This window comes from Nomascus leucogenys, chromosome 24 (genome assembly GCF_006542625.1).
Source record: "Nomascus leucogenys isolate Asia chromosome 24, Asia_NLE_v1, whole genome shotgun sequence".
NCBI lineage: Eukaryota > Metazoa > Chordata > Mammalia > Primates > Hylobatidae > Nomascus > Nomascus leucogenys.
In genome coordinates this window covers 15,316,441-15,335,159 of record NC_044404.1, presented here as the reverse complement: position 1 = coordinate 15,335,159, position 18,719 = coordinate 15,316,441, and the positions used below count along the sequence as shown (strand labels likewise).

General features: G+C 51.8%; 1 protein-coding gene across 9 annotated transcripts in view; it reads right to left on the bottom strand.

Annotated features, from left to right (window-relative positions):
• KAZN (kazrin, periplakin interacting protein) overlaps nt 1-18,719 on the bottom strand; it is a 1,203,323-nt gene that overhangs the window by 34,403 nt on the left and 1,150,201 nt on the right. For 5 of the 9 annotated variants that reach the window (XM_030805689.1, XM_030805686.1, XM_030805690.1 and 2 more), the window contains one exon: nt 18,159-18,282. In XM_030805689.1, the coding sequence (XP_030661549.1) occupies nt 18,159-18,282 (124 nt within the window). Of the gene's footprint in view, nt 1-15,745; nt 18,283-18,719 lie in introns of those variants that run through there. The other 4 variants (XM_030805692.1, XM_030805693.1, XM_012498569.2 and 1 more) reach the window with 1 other exon arrangement.

Here is an 18,719-nt window from a genome sequence, read left to right as displayed (position 1 = left end):
GATGGTGTGTGGGGTGTGGGAAGATACTCTCAAAGGCTGGGAAATGGCTCCTGGCCCTGCCTGCCAGGCTGGGGAACTTGAAGCCAGCCATGACTCAGAGTGAGAGACAGACACAGAGAGAGACAGAGAGACAGGCCTAAGCACTGAGACAGACTTGATGGGATCCAAAGGCCTGCGATGGGGAAAGACAGGCCGATCTGGACATGCGTGTTGCCACTGAACTTGGGGCTCCGTGTGTCTGTCCAGCCTTTGGGCTGCCCTACCAAACCCTACGGCGCCTGAATATTCATTCTATGACCAGAGACACTCATGCCTAATACTTACTAAGCTACCAGGGACAGGTGGCATGGAAAGGCGGGATGGAAGGATGGTAGACTTTGGTGGGGGTGAGCCCTGGGCTGGAGTGACACAGGCAGCCTGGAGCCAGAGCTGATGGCCGGATAGGCCCAGTGCACCATTCACCAGTGTCTGGTAGAAGCTTTGAGAAGCTGTTGCTATGTACTACTTTCCACTATTTTTGCCCTGAAACAGTCCCTCCTCTACCTAGCCTGAGGTTGACATTTGCAACTAAAAGGGGCTGAAGAGGCTTGAGTCCACATGCCTGTCTAGGATCCATTTACAGCAAGGAAAGGCGCCTACCTCCGAAGAGTTTGGAGCACTCTGCACTTGCTGCTCAAATGGCATCATGAATGGGGTCACCTGGGCCTCTCACCCAGTGGGATTCAGAATGCTAGGGATAGAAGGTGCCCTCAAGGTCATGTGGTCCATCCCACAGTCTTGCGGTAGGGCTGGCACTTAGAGGAGGGAGCCTGCTCCTAGAGTAGTCTTTAGACCAGGGACATCAGCTACCAGGGAGCTGGTTAAAAACACAGAGGTGGATCACTTGAGGTCAGGAGTTCGAGACCAGCCTAGCCAACATGAAACCCTGTCTCTCCTAAAAATACAAAAATTAGCTGGGCATGGTGGCATGCACCTGTAATCCCAGCTACTTGGGAGGCTGAGGCATGAGAATCGCTTGAACCTGGGAGGTGGAGGTTGCAGTGAGTCGAGATCATGCCACTGCACTCTAGCCTGGGCGACAGAGCGAGACTCCGTCTCAAACAAAACAAAACAAACAAGCAAACAAACAAAAAACCACAGAGGCTTAGAGGTAAAGTCCTCGTAAATTCTCCTATGCCCACCCTGCATGGAGAGTGAGAGGGCAGCCCTCACTCCTGATCTCCCAACCCCAGGGAGGTGGCATTCTTCACCCTGGTCCCCCATGTCCCTGACCTCAGAGTGCCATTGGCAGACACCTTTGGCAGCAGCTATGGGAAAGACTTAGAGTTCTAGCATTTTAATTAATTTTTTTCTTCTTTTACTATTTAAAATTTTGAGTCTATACCCAGCCTGTGGCTGAGTGACCCATGCCCTGGGCTTCTGAGGCTCCTTTGATGTCTGCAGTGTCAAGCATATTGGCACCTCCTTGGCATCTGCATCCCTGGGGTCAAATGTGTGCCTGGACACAGAGCTCCCTGGAGCCTGATGGGAAAGCTTTAGTCGCAAATGTGTCCTGTGTGTCTGAGTTGGAGGTGGCGCAGGGAACTAGGCTTCCTTGGAGGTCACATGAGGTGGCTGAATGTGTCCCTGCACCTGGCTGGGCCTGTTGCTGCCCCATAGGGTCTCAGACCTCAGATAGGGGGGCTGAGCACTTGGACCTCAGCTGCCACTGAGGCAGAGTTGAGGCAGTGAGCTTGGTGAGGGCAGGCTAAGGTTGAAAGGTCTCCTGCTGAATTCCATCACTCCTGAGTCTCCATCTGTCTCAGCTGGCTCCACCATTTCCTATCCAGAGCACTTCAGCTGTATCTCAACACGCTACCTCCCTCTTTCTCTTTCATTCCATCCTCTTCAAGCCCAGAGGAATTTTTTTTTTTAAATGGTATCTTCCCAGGGACCTCTTCTGCTCATCATCCTTCAATGGCTCCCTGGTAAAGTCCAAGGTCCTTGCTGTGACTCATAGGCCAACCTTGCCAGCCTCATCTTTAGCTTCTCACCCCTTCCCTTGGCACCCTGGGCTTCCTGCATTTCCCCGATGCCCCTAATTCCGCCTCTCCAATCCCTGCACCTGCTGTTCCCTCGGCCTGAACGGCGGCCTGTCATTTTACTCTCTGCCTGGCGAAACTTACACAGGCTCAGGGCTCTGTTTCAATACTGATTATTTCCGGGACTCCTTTCCTGGTCACCTAGTGTGGGTACCCTACAACCCCCAACACACACACACACACACACACGCACACACACACACACACACACACATACACACACGCTGTCATTAATTCCCGGAACGTTTCCTGCATGACATCTCACAGCTGAAATGAACAGTTGTGTAATTATTCGACGAACGTCTGTGTCTCCCACCAGACCGTAAACGGCACAGGAGCAGGCGCTGGGCCTGGTTTTGCTCCCTAGACATCTCTGGTCCCTAGCAAGGGCCCAACCACGTTTAACAACCGGCTCTTATATTTTCCAGAGGTACACTGGTTTTAGCATTTGCTTGCCAATTTCCGTGCTGTAAATACTCCTATTGTGGCCAATTTCAGTGACTGGCAGGCTGTCACTGGACGTGGAGTTGGGAAGAGATCCATCCATGGGCCTGTGTGAGCCAGCCCTGGCACAGCACTACCTGCAATCGAATGAGCCCTCTAAGTATTGAGTAAAAGAAGGCAGGCAGGAAGGGAGGAACGGAGGGAGGGAGGGAGCAGGCCTTCCTCTGTGGTCTCATCTTCTGCCAACCCCACCTCGTCCACACCTCTTCCAGCCACAGCAAGGTCACCTATGGCCTCTCTTATGCAGTAGATGCTACCATTCTCTGTCCCTCTGCCTACGGCAAGACCTCTGAACTTTGGCACTCTTGGCATTTGGGGCCAGATTTCTTTGTTATGGGGCTGTCTAGTGCATCGCAGGACGTGTAGCAGCATCCCTGGCCTCCATCCACAAGCTGCTGGGGAGCATGGAGTGTGGCTGCTCCCAGCGTCCCCAGCCTGCCCTAAGGCACAGAGAGGGCCCTACCCCCTTCCACCCTGGGGCCTCCGTTCTCAGCCCAGCCCAGCTCTGTTCAGGCAGCCAACTACGGTCAAAACTCCCTGCCCTTGGGAAGTGGCAGGGGAGCCTCCATCAGCACCTGTAGCTCCAAAAGCTGAATTCTCATTTTTTAAACACTTCATGGTAATGTGAAAAAACAACTTTTTATGGCCCGATCATGGCTGCCCTGTTGGAGGTAGATGCTTTGCTGACCCCTCAGTCCCAAGCCCCATGAAATACGTATGAAATGGGTGAAAGGCCTCTGTGGTAGCCCACAGGACCAGGGACAGCGTGGGTGTGCAGAGCATCAGGAGGAGAGCCTATCAGTCACTCACGACTGTAGCTGCTGGGGGCTGACGGCAGGACCCCGGGTGGGCAGCAAGGTGGCAGGGGCCCTGCCACCAACCTGCACCACCCCTGACCCCAGGGCCAGGCTCGCCCTTGGGAGGCCCTGGGCTAAAACACTGGTGGTACTTCCCACCCCAATGTGTCCCTATTTACGACATCATAAAGTAAATAGAAAAGTCCAGCAGAGCACTGCTTTTACCAACAATAACTGCTTTATGCTTTAAAAAAAAATCACATGGGCGCCCCCTCATTTTGGTGCCACCGTCTCACAAAGGCCTAGACCTGTGCTTTGTCCCACCACCAGCCACCCTGCTCCCAGCCTCGGAGGACATTCTCCTCCTTCAGTCCCTCCTCCCACACTCTGAAAATTTTCCAAAGGGTCAGGGAATTGAGATCTCGGAGTTGGCCAGAGTCCCCGCTGCTCTGCACTCAATTCCTAGGCAGATACTTGACAAGTATTCTCTAAGTTTATGCACTTAGGAGGAAGCTGCTAAGAGGTCCAGGGAAGACAAACACATAGTTATCCAATGACAACGACTTTATGCTTTTACATATGTATCTATACATCAAAAGCTTTCCTCTTTCTTCCTTGCTAACCTGTTCTACTGCTGCAGCAGCACCCACATTTGGGAAGTCCTTCTTATAGTCTCAATTGCAACTGCAGCCGAAGCCCATCTTTCCCCAGCTGCTGGCCTCCTTGGGCAAGCCCCACACTGACTCCTCTTTTCTGACATGTTTTCCTGGCAGGCTTCTGTGCCAGTGGGCAGCCCTGAAAGGCGGATCCCATGAGAAGTAATGGGGGGGATCTTGACACAGGGGGCCAGGGCAAGAAGACCATCCTTCTCCATGCACCCATGCAGAGGCCAGGCACGTGTGCATCTGTACAGCTCTTGGAGGCAAAGCTGGGAGCGATGGATGGCTGTGGATTTGAGGAAATCAGCTGTGCCCCAACCCCACTTTCATATTGTTTAGTAAAATATCTGAAATTATGTTGGGTTTCACTAAGAAAAAATAATAAACCAACAGGATTGAATTGTGACAAAAGGTCCTTCATCTTGTGTCCACAATTTGATGACTAGTTATTACTTTAATAATTAATTAACTGGATTAACTCCCTAGCTAGATTTTCACCAATTTTGCCTCTTTGGCTTGAATGAGCCCCCTCCCTGGCAAGCAGTTCCTCCTTGGGCCTCCACACAACCTAGGTTCTTTCTGTCTCAGCTGAGCCTCTTCCGCAGGTGCCTATAGACCCTGTGCATTGTGACGGCTGGGAGACCCTGCCTGGTGAATCCTTGCCCATTTGCACACCTGGACAGAAACTCACCACTGAGCCAGATGCCAAGCCCCTAACCCAGGGTGAGGCGATTGGAGGTGCTGTCTTCTATGTGATTATCTTGCATGATACATGCAAATTGTCCCACCTCTGACCTCCCTCAAAAGGCTTTGCCACTGCCTCCTGGGAATTTCCTAAGCCAGTGCTGAGCGGCTTTCACTATATACTGCACAAAAGCCAGTTTAGGAACAGCAAACACATTTATGAGCAGCATTGATTTAATTTCCTTCAAAACGAAGACAGCTTTGGTGAGGTCCGTGGTGAGGGGATTCTGACAACTTAGACACCTATAGGAGAATGGCAAGGGGAACATTGGCACCAGTTTTGGCTTTTCCAATCATGCGTCATGAAACATTCTAACTGGCGGTCCTGTAGCGGCAGCTGAGAGGAAGAGCATGTGCGCTGCAGACCGATGCCCTTCTAGAATCTGTTAATATGTTCAGCCAGAGCCACGGCATGGGGCAAAGGATCCTAGGAGGTTTCTTCCCATTTTGTGAATTAATCTTCTCTCCCTTTGTAGATAACCTTTAATTGTGATCCCTGCTCCCTGCCTTGTCTGCCTCCCTCTAGCCCTTGAATTCTGGAAATTAGAGAACAAAGCCTTATTCTAACAGCTCACAGTTTAATCAGCTTTAATCATATCTGCCTGAAAAGTGGTGTCGTGCAGTCTGTTGGACCCCAATTCTTGGCCTTGTTCCATCACTTTATTTTTTATTTTTTTCGAGATGGAGTCTCGCTGTGTTGCCCAGGCTGGAGTACAGTGGCACGATCTCGGCTCACTGCAACATCTGCGCTTAGGTACAAGCGATTCTCCTGCCTTAGCCCTCCGAGTAGCTGTGATTACAGGCACGCACCACCATGCCCAGCTAATTTTTGTATTTTTAGTAGAGGTGGGATTGGCCAGGCTGGTCTCGAACTCCCGACCTCAAGCAATCTGCCCACCTTGGCCTCCTTAAGTGCTGGGATTACAGGCACGAACCACCGCGTCCAGCACATCACTTATTTTGTCTCTTTGGGCTATGTATGTTACCTCTCTCAGCCCTAGTTTCCTCACCAAAGTCCTCACGTGACTTTGGTGAGGATGATGTTAGGATAATTTATCTCATCATCCACATCTGCATCCTCAGCCCTAAGCCCTAAGCCTGGCATATAGAAAGCATTCAGTCAGTGTTTGTTGAATGACTTAATGAGTGTACATCAAGTTCCTACCACATGCCTGGCACAGTAAGCACTTAGTAGATGTCAGCAAGTCATATTAGCTTTCCTCACACCCCCTGCTACCTCCCCTGCCCACCATGAAGCCAGTCTTTGTCCCCATTCCTCATTCTGAGCCTCGGTCCGCATCCCTGGCAGGCTTGCAGCTGCTTTTCATGCTGATAATAGCGCAGCCTCCTGAGATTTCTGGGATACTACGGAGTCACCCTATTGTCAGGCCCATCAACATCTTCACCTGAAGGTGAAACCCCCAACCCCCAACTCTGAGTCCCAGAGACTCCGGTAGTGACCATAAAAAAACAACTGAGTCACGTGGGTACAAGCAGCTGACCTGGTCCTGTGTAGCCCTCGGGGAGGAGGGGCGGAGCTCAGGATTCCTGCAGTGACTCGAGGCCTCCGAGGGCAGTGCTGAGCGAAGACCGCTTTTCCCTTCTCCACTGCCACTCCCCAAACACTCTAAGCCTTGGGAACACTTCTCTGGGTTGAGGAACGAGCGTGGAGTCCTGCTGCCTGGCCGTCAGGGAGTGGAGGACAGGAGGGCCCTCTAGTGGAGGATAGAGGTGAATAGGGATGGTGCCTACAGCCAGGCAGGCCCGGGGACTCCACACGCAGGTGAAGACCAGGGACTGTCAGAGCACGAGGTGTCCACAGAGAGAGAATCTAGACTGGAGGTGACAGAGCTGTTGGCCCTGAGACAAATTAGGGCCATGGAAATTTTCCCCCAACGGACACTAAATTAAAAAAAAATTAGTTGTCAATATGAAAGAATTGGGGTGTATTATGTGAGATTTTTGGCTTCTCTAGAAGTTCCGGAGCTTTGGAAACACTGGGCTGGCATTGCTCTGAGCAGCCTCGCTGGAGTGAGCAGAGCTGCTTCCTTTCGCTGCAGCACGTGCTGGCCCCACGTGGCCACGTCACTGACCTGCCTATCTGCAGGGTCCCCACAGGCCTCTGAGTTGACGGCATAGTTGAAATGAGGCCAGTAAGTGTCCAGCCCAGTGCTGGCAACTGAGAGAGCCCACAAGGTGGGTCCTTGTCATTGTCACCCCAATATGTGTTTGCAGTGGGTGCTGATCTAAAACAGCAGGTGGTGACAGTAATTCCAGCTTGCTCCGCGAGGCCGTGCAGTCGTGACGGCTAATGTTTGCCTGGTGCTTTACAACTAGTAAGCATGAGCTCACTGCATCCTCCCCAGAGAGGGGGACTCAAGATTCCCAGGGGCCCATTTTACAGATGAGAAAAGTGGAGCTCAGAAAAGCCAATCAATTGAGTGCAGAGGGCACAGCCCAGACTCAGGGCCTGGGTTCCTGCTCTGAAGCGGAGATTTTCTGTCACGTGGGCCGCTGCAGCCCTGCAAGAAGCAGCTGGGATGTCTTGGATGCGTCTCTCCATTTACTATTTTATCTTTGCAACAGCCAATATGTTTTATCTCCATTTCAAAGAGGGGGAAACTGAGGCTCAAAGGGACTCGGTGTCGCACAGCTGGTACGTGCCGATGCTGGGATTGAGCCTCAGGATCTAGCTCCGAAGCTCAGGCCTTTCCTTAAGCCCCTCCCTGTAGGAGGCGATCAATGCTGCTGGGCTCAGGCTGTCACTAAGATGAGTTTGTTTCTTGCACACACGTGAAGAAACGCAAGGAATTTGGAATTGGCTCACACACTCAAGCTGCCATCAGTGACCTGGGCCTGTTACCTCTAACCCTCCATTTGGGGACAGGCCCTCAAGGTCCTTCTGGCTTGTCTCAAGTCTCCTCCTTGCCGCCACAGCCCTGGTGCCCACAATGACAGCTGTCAGAGGCTGCTTCCTTCCCTCCTGGTCCACATGCCCTGGCCACAGGCTCCACACCGCCTCCACAGACATCAGCCTCCTAATAAGGAAGGAAGCTGGCCTAGTATAGCACAGAGCCAATTTGGATGTGACTCTGACATCTCTGGCCTGTCCCAGGGAAAGCAATTAGGCAGCTCAGAGCCACCAAAGGGTGATGAGGCACTCTGGAGGGCAGGTGGGGCCAGACACCCTGGCAGCATGGACATGCCCATCCCCTGGGTCCCTGTGCCAACAGACTCAGCCCGTCTGTCTATATCTAGGACCTAGGACTGCAGGAAAATAATGAACACGCTGGGACCGGCATTTCCAAGCCAATCTGTGGGGCTCTTCCGCCTCGTGTGCGTGCTGTGCACTGCTCCGGGTCCTTTCTCAGCAAAGTGGATGCTGAGATAGAGGGGCTGGGACCACACCTGGTCTTGCGCCTGTCACCTCCCTTCTCGAGGCCCATAGGGATCTCATATGAGCCACAGAGGCTTCTCATGGCTAAATAATGGTGGCATGCTTAGAGATCACCACAGAACCACTGACAGCACCCTCAAAGCACAGAATAGTGGAGCTAAAGGGCCCGAAGAAGTCATCTGTCCCAATAGTTCCCAGTCAGTGATCCACTGAATGAGAGTAAAAGGTATGGTTCTGTGGTCACGTAAGTCTGGGAAACACTAGATGGGTAAAGGTAAAATATTTTCCTTCATTGCAGAACTTGTCAGAGCCTTAATAAGTGAATGGGTTGTGCTGATCTATAAGGTGTGGAGATATGATGCAGTGTTTCCAAAACTTACTGACCCTGGGATTTTTTTTCCTCCTAGTTGAGTCTTGTGGTTGGAGGCAGCTCAAAGCACTGGCCAGGGAGGCAGGAGCCCTGGGTTCCAGAACCAGTTCAGACACTGATGCCCTGCTGGGCCGTGGACAAGCCCCCTCCCATCTGCAATATGAGGGGAGTGGGCAAGAGACCACTGACACCCCTCTCAGCTCCCACACTCTTGCTTCCTCTGGTCCTATTCTGGGCTGGCCCCCACAGCTTGGGCAAATTGCTGAACTTACCTGGGCCTCAGTCTTCTCATCTGTACAAAGGGCCCTGTCCTGTCTACCCCACAGGGCTGGCGAGAGGCTGAAATGAGATCATCATTGCCATCGTCATCATCACGGTCATCATCATGGTGGCTAAGGTTTATTGCACCCTGTGCTAAGCCTTGTATACATATTGGCCCATTTCATCCTTGCAGCGACACTTTGACCTAGTATCTCTTTACCCCTATTGTCCCCATGAAGAAACGAAGGCACAGCAGGTGAAGTCCCTTGCCTAAGCTTACCAGGTAACAAGCGTCAGGACTGAGGTTGAAACCCAGGGAGTTCGCCCAGGATGTAATCTCTTAACCCTGACCCCCATCTCCCTATGAAAGAGTGTCGCGAACTGTAAATCACTGTGACCTGGGGAGGCGTTGCTCAATGCAGTTGTCCTGTGGTTCATGGGGGAAACATTCATGGCCTTGGCCTTGTCTTATAGACTTCCAGAAGGGGGGTCGGGGCCCCATTTTCCTATTTCCTGTTCTACTAGGGTTAAGGAGGGGCTCATACTGCCCCTCGCTGATAGGGAGGAGGGGTAAACAGGGAAGCTGAGGGGCATCCATGGGGACTAACTCTTCCACCAGGCTGGTGCACCCCTCCCTTCCCGATCACAGCCCAGAGACCCCTGGAGGAGCTTGGAGACGATGTGCCCCCTGGTTTTCTCACATACTGCCTCTCAGCTGCAGAGATGCTGCAGACCCATCATTCAGACCTATTTCAACAAGCCGAATACACTGGAGTTTAGGGCTAAAGGGCAGGGAGGCGGATGGCAGGGAGGGACCTTCCAACATGGTGGCTGCAGCCTCTCCCTTGCCGACCGCCTTCTGCGGCACATCCAGGGACTTCTCAGACTTCACAGGCCACAGGCGGAAAACCACTGTCCTGGTGTGTTTTAGAGACAGCCTAAGGCCCAGAGAGGGAGACCAGCTTGCCTGTGGTCACACAGTGAGTCCTTGACCAAGCTGAACACTGGGAGTCCAGAGCTGGGCTCAGGGGCCCTGAAGGTGTTGGGCTGGGGGTGATGGGGCTTCTGGGTGAAGAAGACTGGGCCTCCACAGGAGCCCAGGGGCAGGGGTAGGCAGAGGCCTGCAGGCCCCTCTGTAGCAGCTCGACATCTGATCACCTCCCAGAGTGCAGCAGCTTGGGCTGACCTGCCCCCAATTTAGGGCTCATGGTCTGGTGTCCATGGGATATTACTGGCCCCAGACTGAGGCCAGCGGGTCCACTGGACAGAAGTCTCAGTCGGACACAGGTCAGGAGGAGTCGGATGGACCTCAGGCTCAGAACTCAGATCTCACTCAGGATTGACTCCTGCTTCTGCCACTTCCTGGCTGTGCATCTCTCAGAGACTCGGGGAACCTCTCTGTGCCTGCACTGTGGGTGCCGCTGCAGCCTTCTGAGGCTGGCCTGTGGCGTCAGATACTCCAGAATGCCCGTCCCCTCTGCTCAGCGGGGCCTAACAAGGCCCCAGGCAGCAGGTTGCCTGGGGGGGCAGCTTGGGGTCTGGCTTGGGTAAGGTTCCTCCCTTACTGGGGGGACCCTGGGGTTGCCCCGGGAAGGTGGCCTCAACCTACCTTGTGATGGCCCTGGAGAGTCTGCACTCCAACACACGGGCACCACGCTGCCACCCTCAGTCTCTGCCCTATGTTCACCTCCTGCAACTGAGCCCACCCCAGGGAGCTTGTTCAATATGCACACAGCTCCCAGGGCCTCGGCCTTAGACCCTCTGGTTTGGTAGCTACAGGATGGGGCCTGGGAAAGGATATCTTTAAAACCCAAGGCTTAGGTCAGGTTTGACAACCACTGATCTCCTCGTGGTTCTCAAACCTCCTCTCTTCCTCTTTCCTTCTCACTCACTCTACCATGGGACCTTTCACGTGGACTCGTACACGGAAGTCCAGTGTGTAACAGGTAAGTGGAGAGCCACTGGCTGAGGGTGGGCTGGAGCCCTGCCTGCCGATTCTTTCGCCAGCTATGGCAACCCCTTGAGGGACTGCTGAGGAACCCCCTCGGGGTACCATGGAACACAGTTTGCAAACCCCGTATTTTGCCAGTCTCTTCCTCTTCTGGATTAAGGAGTTGAATCCTAAAAAGCTGGCCTACTCAGCGCCCAGCCTCATCCTACCAATGAGGCTTTCATTCTGATGTTCTCTGAAGCTTTCTATTGCTCAGCAGGCCCTGAGAGGGAGCTTGGGGCCAGTGGGTGACCTGAGACTGCACAGCAAAGTTACCAAGAACATGGACTCTGGAGCCAGACTGCTAGAGGTGAATCCCAGTTCCACCTCTTCCTAGGTGTGTGACTCCAGGCAAGAACTTCACCTCTCTGTGCCTTGGTTTGTTCATCTGTAAACTGGGGATGACATGTATTTTGGAGAGCTGCTGGAAGGATTATATGAGTGAGTATCTGGAAAGAGCTTAGAACAGTGCTTGGCACAAAGAAAATACTGCTTAAGTGAGGCAGCCCTGACTTCCAGACCAGGCTGGCCCTGGGTTCTGACAGCAGCATCTACGTGTTTGTACTCAGACCTCAGAAAGACAGAATGCTGTCAGAGCTGGTGGATTCTAGGGGCAAATAACTCAAACCTTCCCTGTTCCGAGGCAGAGCAGCCCAGATTCTCTTTTGTAGCAGTGCTGGAACTGCATTTGCACTCTGAGGGCTGGTTCTCACAGACCCTGGCAGCTGGAGGAACTTCACACACACAGCCCAATGCCCTGATTTTACCCCAGGGACAAGTTTTGATTTGAGTCACTGTCAGGCTCAAGATGTGTTACAAATCACAGAGAATAGTGATCATGGGGCCAGCCCTTTTCAGTCTCCAAAAACACATTCAGTTCTCATTTCTGAACCTACGAGGAGGGGAGGGTAATTACACCCATTTTACAGATGAGTACACTGAGGTTCATAGGTTAAACAACTGGCTTAGAATCAGATGTGGGGACAGAACTGGAAGCGATTATCCAGGTGTGACCCGGAAGCCACTGGTGGGCTGCAAGGGTCCTCTGGATGGGGGCACAAATGACTTCCCAAAGGCAAATGTTCCGTTGAGGATTCTGGAAGCAAGGTATGCAATTTTATAGATTCTCTTGTATTGGTGCAATTAACAGCTATTTACTGGTAACCGTTAAGAAAGCAATAAGGAATTTTCAAAACCTAAAATTCAGAAATGCAAACAAGCTACAAGCCAGTGTTTTCTGTGATTCAGAAGCATGGTTTCTGTACACAGCCTGGCAACGTCACAAGGCCCTCCAAGGCACGTGCTAGGTCATCAGAGGTCCTGCCATTTTCAGGATGAATAGGCCAAGATTTTCCCTTGCTGCTATTCCTGGATCAATCCTGTTGGGATCATTTTCTCATGGATTCAGCTTGTTGCCCTATAGAGTACTATGCTGCATATTTGCATATTTTCCAGCCACGGGGCTTTGAGATATCATGCAACTGTGGTTCAGGTATGAAATATCCATACCCAGGCTGGGTGCAGTGACTCACACCTGTAATTCCAGCACTTTGGGAGGCCGAGGTGGGTGGATCACCTGAGGTCAGGAGTTCGAAATCAGCCTGGCCAACATGGCAAAACCCCGTCTCTACTAAAATTACAAAAAGTAGCTGGGTGTGGTGATGCATGCTTGTAGTCCCAGCTACTAGGGAGGCTGAGGTGGGAGAATCGCTTGAACCCAGGAGGCAAAGTTTGCAGTGAGCCGAGATTGCACCACTGCACTCCAGCATGGGCGACAGAGTGAGGCTCTGTCTCAAAAAAAAAAAAAGAAAGAAAAGAAAAACAAGAGAGAAATAGCCATATCCCATTTGCCATCCCAGACTTATACCCTCAATTTGCCCACAGGGGGACACTTTAGTGACATGCCATGACTTTGATATTTAAATAACTTCTAACATAAAAACTGCTAAGATATTTGTAAGTTTTGGGCATTATTTTGTAATGCAGAATTATGAATATACTCTTTTATAAAGAATAAGCTGATACGTGTTCCCTATTCATTCTTCATTATCAGCAGGTTCTGTAACCACTGGAAAATGGGAACAGGTGGGGGCCAGGGACCGGGGCATATTTTGCCCCGCCCAGTGGAGTCCAGCTGGAAAAAGCCTAGGAGCCATCTGGGGATTCTGGGAAGTGCATTTTGTGAAAATGCAAGTTTTGGGGGAAAAACCTAGAGATATTTTATTTACTTATTTATAAATAACACAGTGTCTCTGTCACCCAGGCTGGAGGGCAATGGCTCGATCTCGGCTCATTGCAGCCTCGACACCCCGAGCTCAAGGGATGCTCCAGCCTCAGCCTCCTGAGTAGCTGGGACTACAGGCGTGTGCTACCACACTCGGCTAATTTTTGGCCCAGAGGTATTTTAAAAATCATTTTGTCAAACGACTGATGTCCCCCACGGTTCAGGCTCACTCTGCCTGGATTCCCCAGGAGCCCAGGTTGAGTGGCGGGCATGACACCATCTGTCACAGGTGCGGGGCAGCTCCTGGACCGCAGGCTCATGCTGTGGCGGGGAAGGGTGCCACAGAGCTCCCCAGCTGTGGGGGGCTGCGCTACCCTTCAGGATCTGCAGCTCTGGTACAGCCAGGGGTTGGACTGCAGGGCCAGTGGAGGTGATTCTGCTCCTGACTTGGCCAGGAAGAGGAAGGGAGAGCTGGTGCTGGACAGCTGCCGGTTTCTGCTCTGATTCCCCCGCTGATTCCTCTCTAGCGGTGAGCTTTCTGGGCCTGCGGGGAAAAGGCTGATGGAAATAGACTCAGTCACAAAAGTAAGGCAGTGCAAGTCTGTGTCAGAGGCTACTGGTGGGCGAGGGGCCTTGAAACCAGGCCCAGATGATGCACTGAAGATGCCCCCCAGGGAGAAGGCCCAGCTGCTTGGTGGCAACCCCTCACTGCTCAGATGGTAGAGTGGTTCAGGGCACAAACTCTGTAGCCAAAAACTCCATAGTTTGAGGCCCAGTTCTATCGTCTCCCGGCTCCATGACCTCAGATGAGTTACTCAACCTCTGTTTTCTCATCAATGACAGGCTGTTGGGAGGGTTAACTGAGTTAATATGTGTAAAGCGCACAGCATGGACCCTGGCCTGTGGTAAATGCCTAACCAATGTTAGAGATTATTATTATTGTTATTATTGGTTACAGCTGTTTTAGCCTGCAACGTGGGTAGGAGGAGCACACAGACGGGCCACTGAGTACAGTCATACAGCTTGTGTATTGAAAAAACCAGGACACCATTCACGTGGTAGCCTGGAGAATGGCACCTTCTGGAGTAATGCAGTGCACAACCTGTGCAGCTGGCCCTGGATGCCCTGGGCGGCCCTACTCCAATTTCTAATAGGTACCATTTGAAGTTGGACCATTTGGAGCAAGGTCCTGGAGAAGATTGTTTTTTATTTATTTAGTTTTTTTTTTGAGACAGAGTCTCACTCTGTCACCCAGGTTGGAGCGCAGTGGCGCAATCTCGGCTCACTGCAAGTTCCAACTCCCAGGTTCACGCCATTCTCCTGCCTCAGCTTCCCTGGAGAAGATTCTTTTAACAAAGGAGGTACGGTGGCTTTTGAGTGGAGCTACAAAGACCCCAATAAGGTGTGGCCTGGCTCTTGAGGAGGTCCCAGGATGAGAGGCACAATAGCTAGGATGCTGGCCAAGTCATTCCTCTCTGGGCCAAAGTTCTTGCCATGTGTCCAGCATGAGAGATAGGGTTAGTTTTGAGAGGGCAAAAAGGCTTTATCCTTGTATGCCAACTCTGATTGACTGGCTGTGGCTATCTGAGGCTATGTAAAGTGAGAAATCAGAGGCCACTTCGGGATGGGCAGGAAGGGCTCTTCAATTGATTCGTGATGTCTGCATGGAGCCAGGGAAGAGGGGAGTAGGGGCATGCGTGTGGCCACACTTGCCCTCCTCAGATCAGCTCAGCGGTTCTAATCCTGGCAACCCTTTAGAATCACCAGAGGAGATTTAAATACACTTCCATTCCAGGAATATAGCCTGGCATGAGTATTTTTTTTTCCCTAAGGTGTGGTCAGGCTGAGAACTGTTGGGGTAGATGGCCCTAAGTTCCTTGTCACCCAGGGCTTTCCTGGCCTTCCCAGTCCTACCATATCCACTTGCATCCTCACTCACTGGGGGCTCATTTTCACCCCAGCATGGTCTCTGTATTACATAGCTTTATGCTTTCTTCCTGCAGAGGTGGGAGGGGACTTAAAAGCCAGTCCTCCATCAGTCTTATTGCTGGGGAGAACTTTTTTTTCAGCTGGGAGATAAAGGTTGAGGGTACTATGTCAGGCTTTGGGGTAACCCGGGTACCCTCTTCTTGGGACATACAGTGGAGTCTCGCTGGGGGAGGCCTGAGTTTTATATCTGGGGGGTTCTCTTGGGGCTAGGAAAAGCCTGGCTCACTCTGGCTTCAATCAAGGAAGCCTGTGGCTCCCTCTCTGTCCCTCTCTGTCTCCCTGAAGCTCCTCTCGGTCCTCCAGGGAGGGTGGGATCGTGGGACATGCAGAGGTCCACTGAGGTCTGTGGGAAGTAACACGCCCCAAAGCACAGGCTCCTTTGGGGCCTCTAGAAGGAGCTCAGGGGGAGAAGGAAGCAGACGAAAGCTGACTGGGGCCACTAAGCTCCACAATGCAGGGTGCCAGGTGGGGGGTGGTGCGTTTGGACCACAGGGCAGCCCTCCAAATTACAGTCAGGGCAGCAGAGGCGAGATGCTTCTGGGAGGCTACCCCGGCTCGGCCCCTCCAAGGGTCCCTAATCCAGCCAGCTTTCCTCGGCCCCTCCCATCCCCCCTCCCAGAACCCAGCCCTGGAAGTCCAAGGAGCAGGTCATGCCAGCCTGTGCCTCCCAGAGGGGCACAGCCTCCCACCCGGAGCCAAATAGAAGCAATCAAATAACATAGAATTCAATAATATTTTAAAATAAGCTTTATTTAGATTTTTTTTTAATATTTTATATTTGCATCCATGCCTTCGAGAAACCTTTCCCATGGGAAAGGTTATTTTCATCTAATGTTACCCATAACTCATTCGCTATTTGACGTAGTTCTCTTAAATAAATCATCCTTTAGTAACTCTTAGAATTGTCTCCTAATTTACAAAAACTGAAATGAAAAGGAACTACTAAATCATTACCAGGAGTGGTTGCAATCTTATTTTCTTGTAAGTAAAGGGAAAATGATAAAAATCAACCAAAAAGGAAATTCATGGGCAAGAAAAGTATTTTCTAAAATCTCTCTCTGTAGAGAAAGATGCCAGCTTGGGTCGCTCCCCCTCACCCCTAGGCTCGGTTAAACAGTTTGGTCAAAGGAGGACAGAAAAGGCCTTATGAGGGCCTCTGCCTGCTTGCTCTTTGCTGACCTTTGGGCCAGGTCAGAAGGAAAGTGTTGTTTGTTCTTGAGACTTTGGACACAATGTCCTATGCCTTCTGATAGAGACACTCTAGCATTTGAAAATCTCCTTGCTTCTTTTTAAGAGCTGAAAATGTCACTGTAAGCAGAAAGCACGACTACTGTTGTCTAGAGGTGTGGGTTGAGCTGTTAGTTGTTAAGGATGAGCAGAAGCAAAAGAAAAAGGAAATTGAGTTTTAGGCCTTGGGCAGACCTAGCTGAACAGCTCACATGTCCTCCGTCCCCCAGCATTCAAATACACACAGTTCCTTTGCTGGTGAAGCCTCTTTGGGGCCAACGCCACCCCCCATATACGCAGATGTTCCTGCCAGCCCTTGTCTCCTGGGGTGGGTAGGCTCAGGCTGCCGTGACAAGTTGGGGGACAGAGTCCAAGGGATCCTGGGAGATTCCAAGTGTGGCCGATGGAACCGACCAGAATGGGAAGGGTGGAGGGCTCAGGTGCTGGACTCTGTGTCCCCACTGTGGCCCTCCTTTTGAAGTGAGTGCCTCCCTTAATGACACCTGCCTGGCCCACCTGCATCCTAAACCCAGGACAAGAAAGACACAGCTGCAGGGAGGAACAGATGCTGCTGGAGGCCCCTCGGAGAACAGACTCAGGCCAGGATCCCACTGGTCGTACCCTTGGATGTGCGGCAGCCTGTCTTGCCCTGAACTCAACCTCTCTCAAAAGACAGACCCAAGGAAGGGGACCATGACTGTCAGCACTCTGCTCACTGAGGTCGTGTTCTGTACGTCAGATAAATAAATATATAGAGAAAGGCCTGGAGGGAGCTCTGGGTGGGAAGAAGGTGGAGAATCCTTTCATGCATGGGCAGGAGAATCGGAGAGACAGAGAGAGAGGGAGAGAGAAGAGAGAACAGAAAAAGCAAGCTTTGAAATCCAATGGTCCCTGGGTTCTGGCCACCCTAAACTACTTTGCACAGTTGGGTAGCAGCATGGTAACAGAACAGACAAGTCAACAGAGACACCCACCTCCCGCCCACCCCATGGAAAAATAGACGTTCCAATATTTATGTAATAATTTAGATAGAATAAGTTTTCAGCATTTGTGCAAATAAATTAAACGAAACAATTTTCTTTTTTTCTTTTTTTTCATAAAGAAAGAAACGGCAACGCAATTTAAAAGCTGGTAGGCCGTTTAAAAGAGCCCGTTTGACCTCTGACAAACCCAGCCAAGACAAGGCCCCTTGGCCGGGCTTGCGAGTCTTTGTGGAGAGCGGAGCTTACCCTGACGACGATGGCGTTTTGTGGTTAAAGTGACTTGGGCGCACCCCCAGGACAGGGTCTGGTCCCACACGTTCACACCAGGGGGGCGGGAGGGGGGACATCAAAAACAGACCACACCCTCTGCCACACGGGCTCCAGGAGTAGCGGTTTGGACGAGGGACATTTACAAGCATGGAGTGCACAATAGTTTTGTTATTTACAAATACACAGCAGTCCTTCAAGTTTTCAAGTTTCATAAAAAGGAGGAGGGGAGGAGAAAGGGGGAAAAAACAAAAACAAAAACAAACCGACGAACCAAACAAAAAGAAGAAAAAAACGAAAAACCAAACACTGAAGAAAAATAATAAACCAGATTAACAACACAACCGTATCGCTCCAAAGACGACAGAGAGTTGACAGGTTCACACACGGTTTGCGGTATGTACATCAATTACAGAGGTGGCGACGCAGGGGAGAGAGGTTCACACTCGTGTTTTCACTTGTTAGAGGCGCGCGGCCACACCCAGCACCCATGTGTGCCAGCGCACACGTGCACACGTGCACACGCACCCCACGCACGGCCACACGCGTACCCACGCTCGCTTGCACGCACGCCCACACGCACAGACACGCCTGCGGGCAGCAGGCGCAGGGGAGCGCGTATCACCAGTCCGCGTCCTCCTCTATGTAATAATCAGGGGTGGTACCATCAAAGAGGCCGGGGTCGAGGGACTTCCGCTGCTTCCCTCTGGCGAAGACGCGGGAGATGGAGCCGAATCCCATCTTCTCTTTCTTCTTTTTCCGTTTTTGGTCTTCAAGATCCTCTAGTGACTGAGGAGTCAGGAGCCACGTGGCAGAGGGTGGGCGAGAAGAAGAAAGCCAAGCTTAGCTGGGGTGCAGACTGCAGTGCATGGGATCCGGGGCGGGGAAGACCTCTCTGAGCTTTAAGCCAGTGGGGTCAGGGACGGGCTGGGATGGTTGAGAAGCCACCTCCAGGGCTGGAATGCCAAGGTCAGCCCCTCATTCACTGAGCAAACATGGACCAGTCACAGAACCTCTCAGGGACAACAGTAAGACCCTTCCCAGATTGCCACGAGGATGTTGCTAAAGAGAGGATAAAGACCTTGAGAACAGGCCAGGCACGGTGGCTCACACCTGTAATCCCAGCACTTTGGGAGGCCGAGGCAGGTGGATCACCTGGGGCTGGGAGTTCCAGACCAGCCTGGCTAACACGGTGAAACCCCATCTCTACTAAAAATACAAAATTA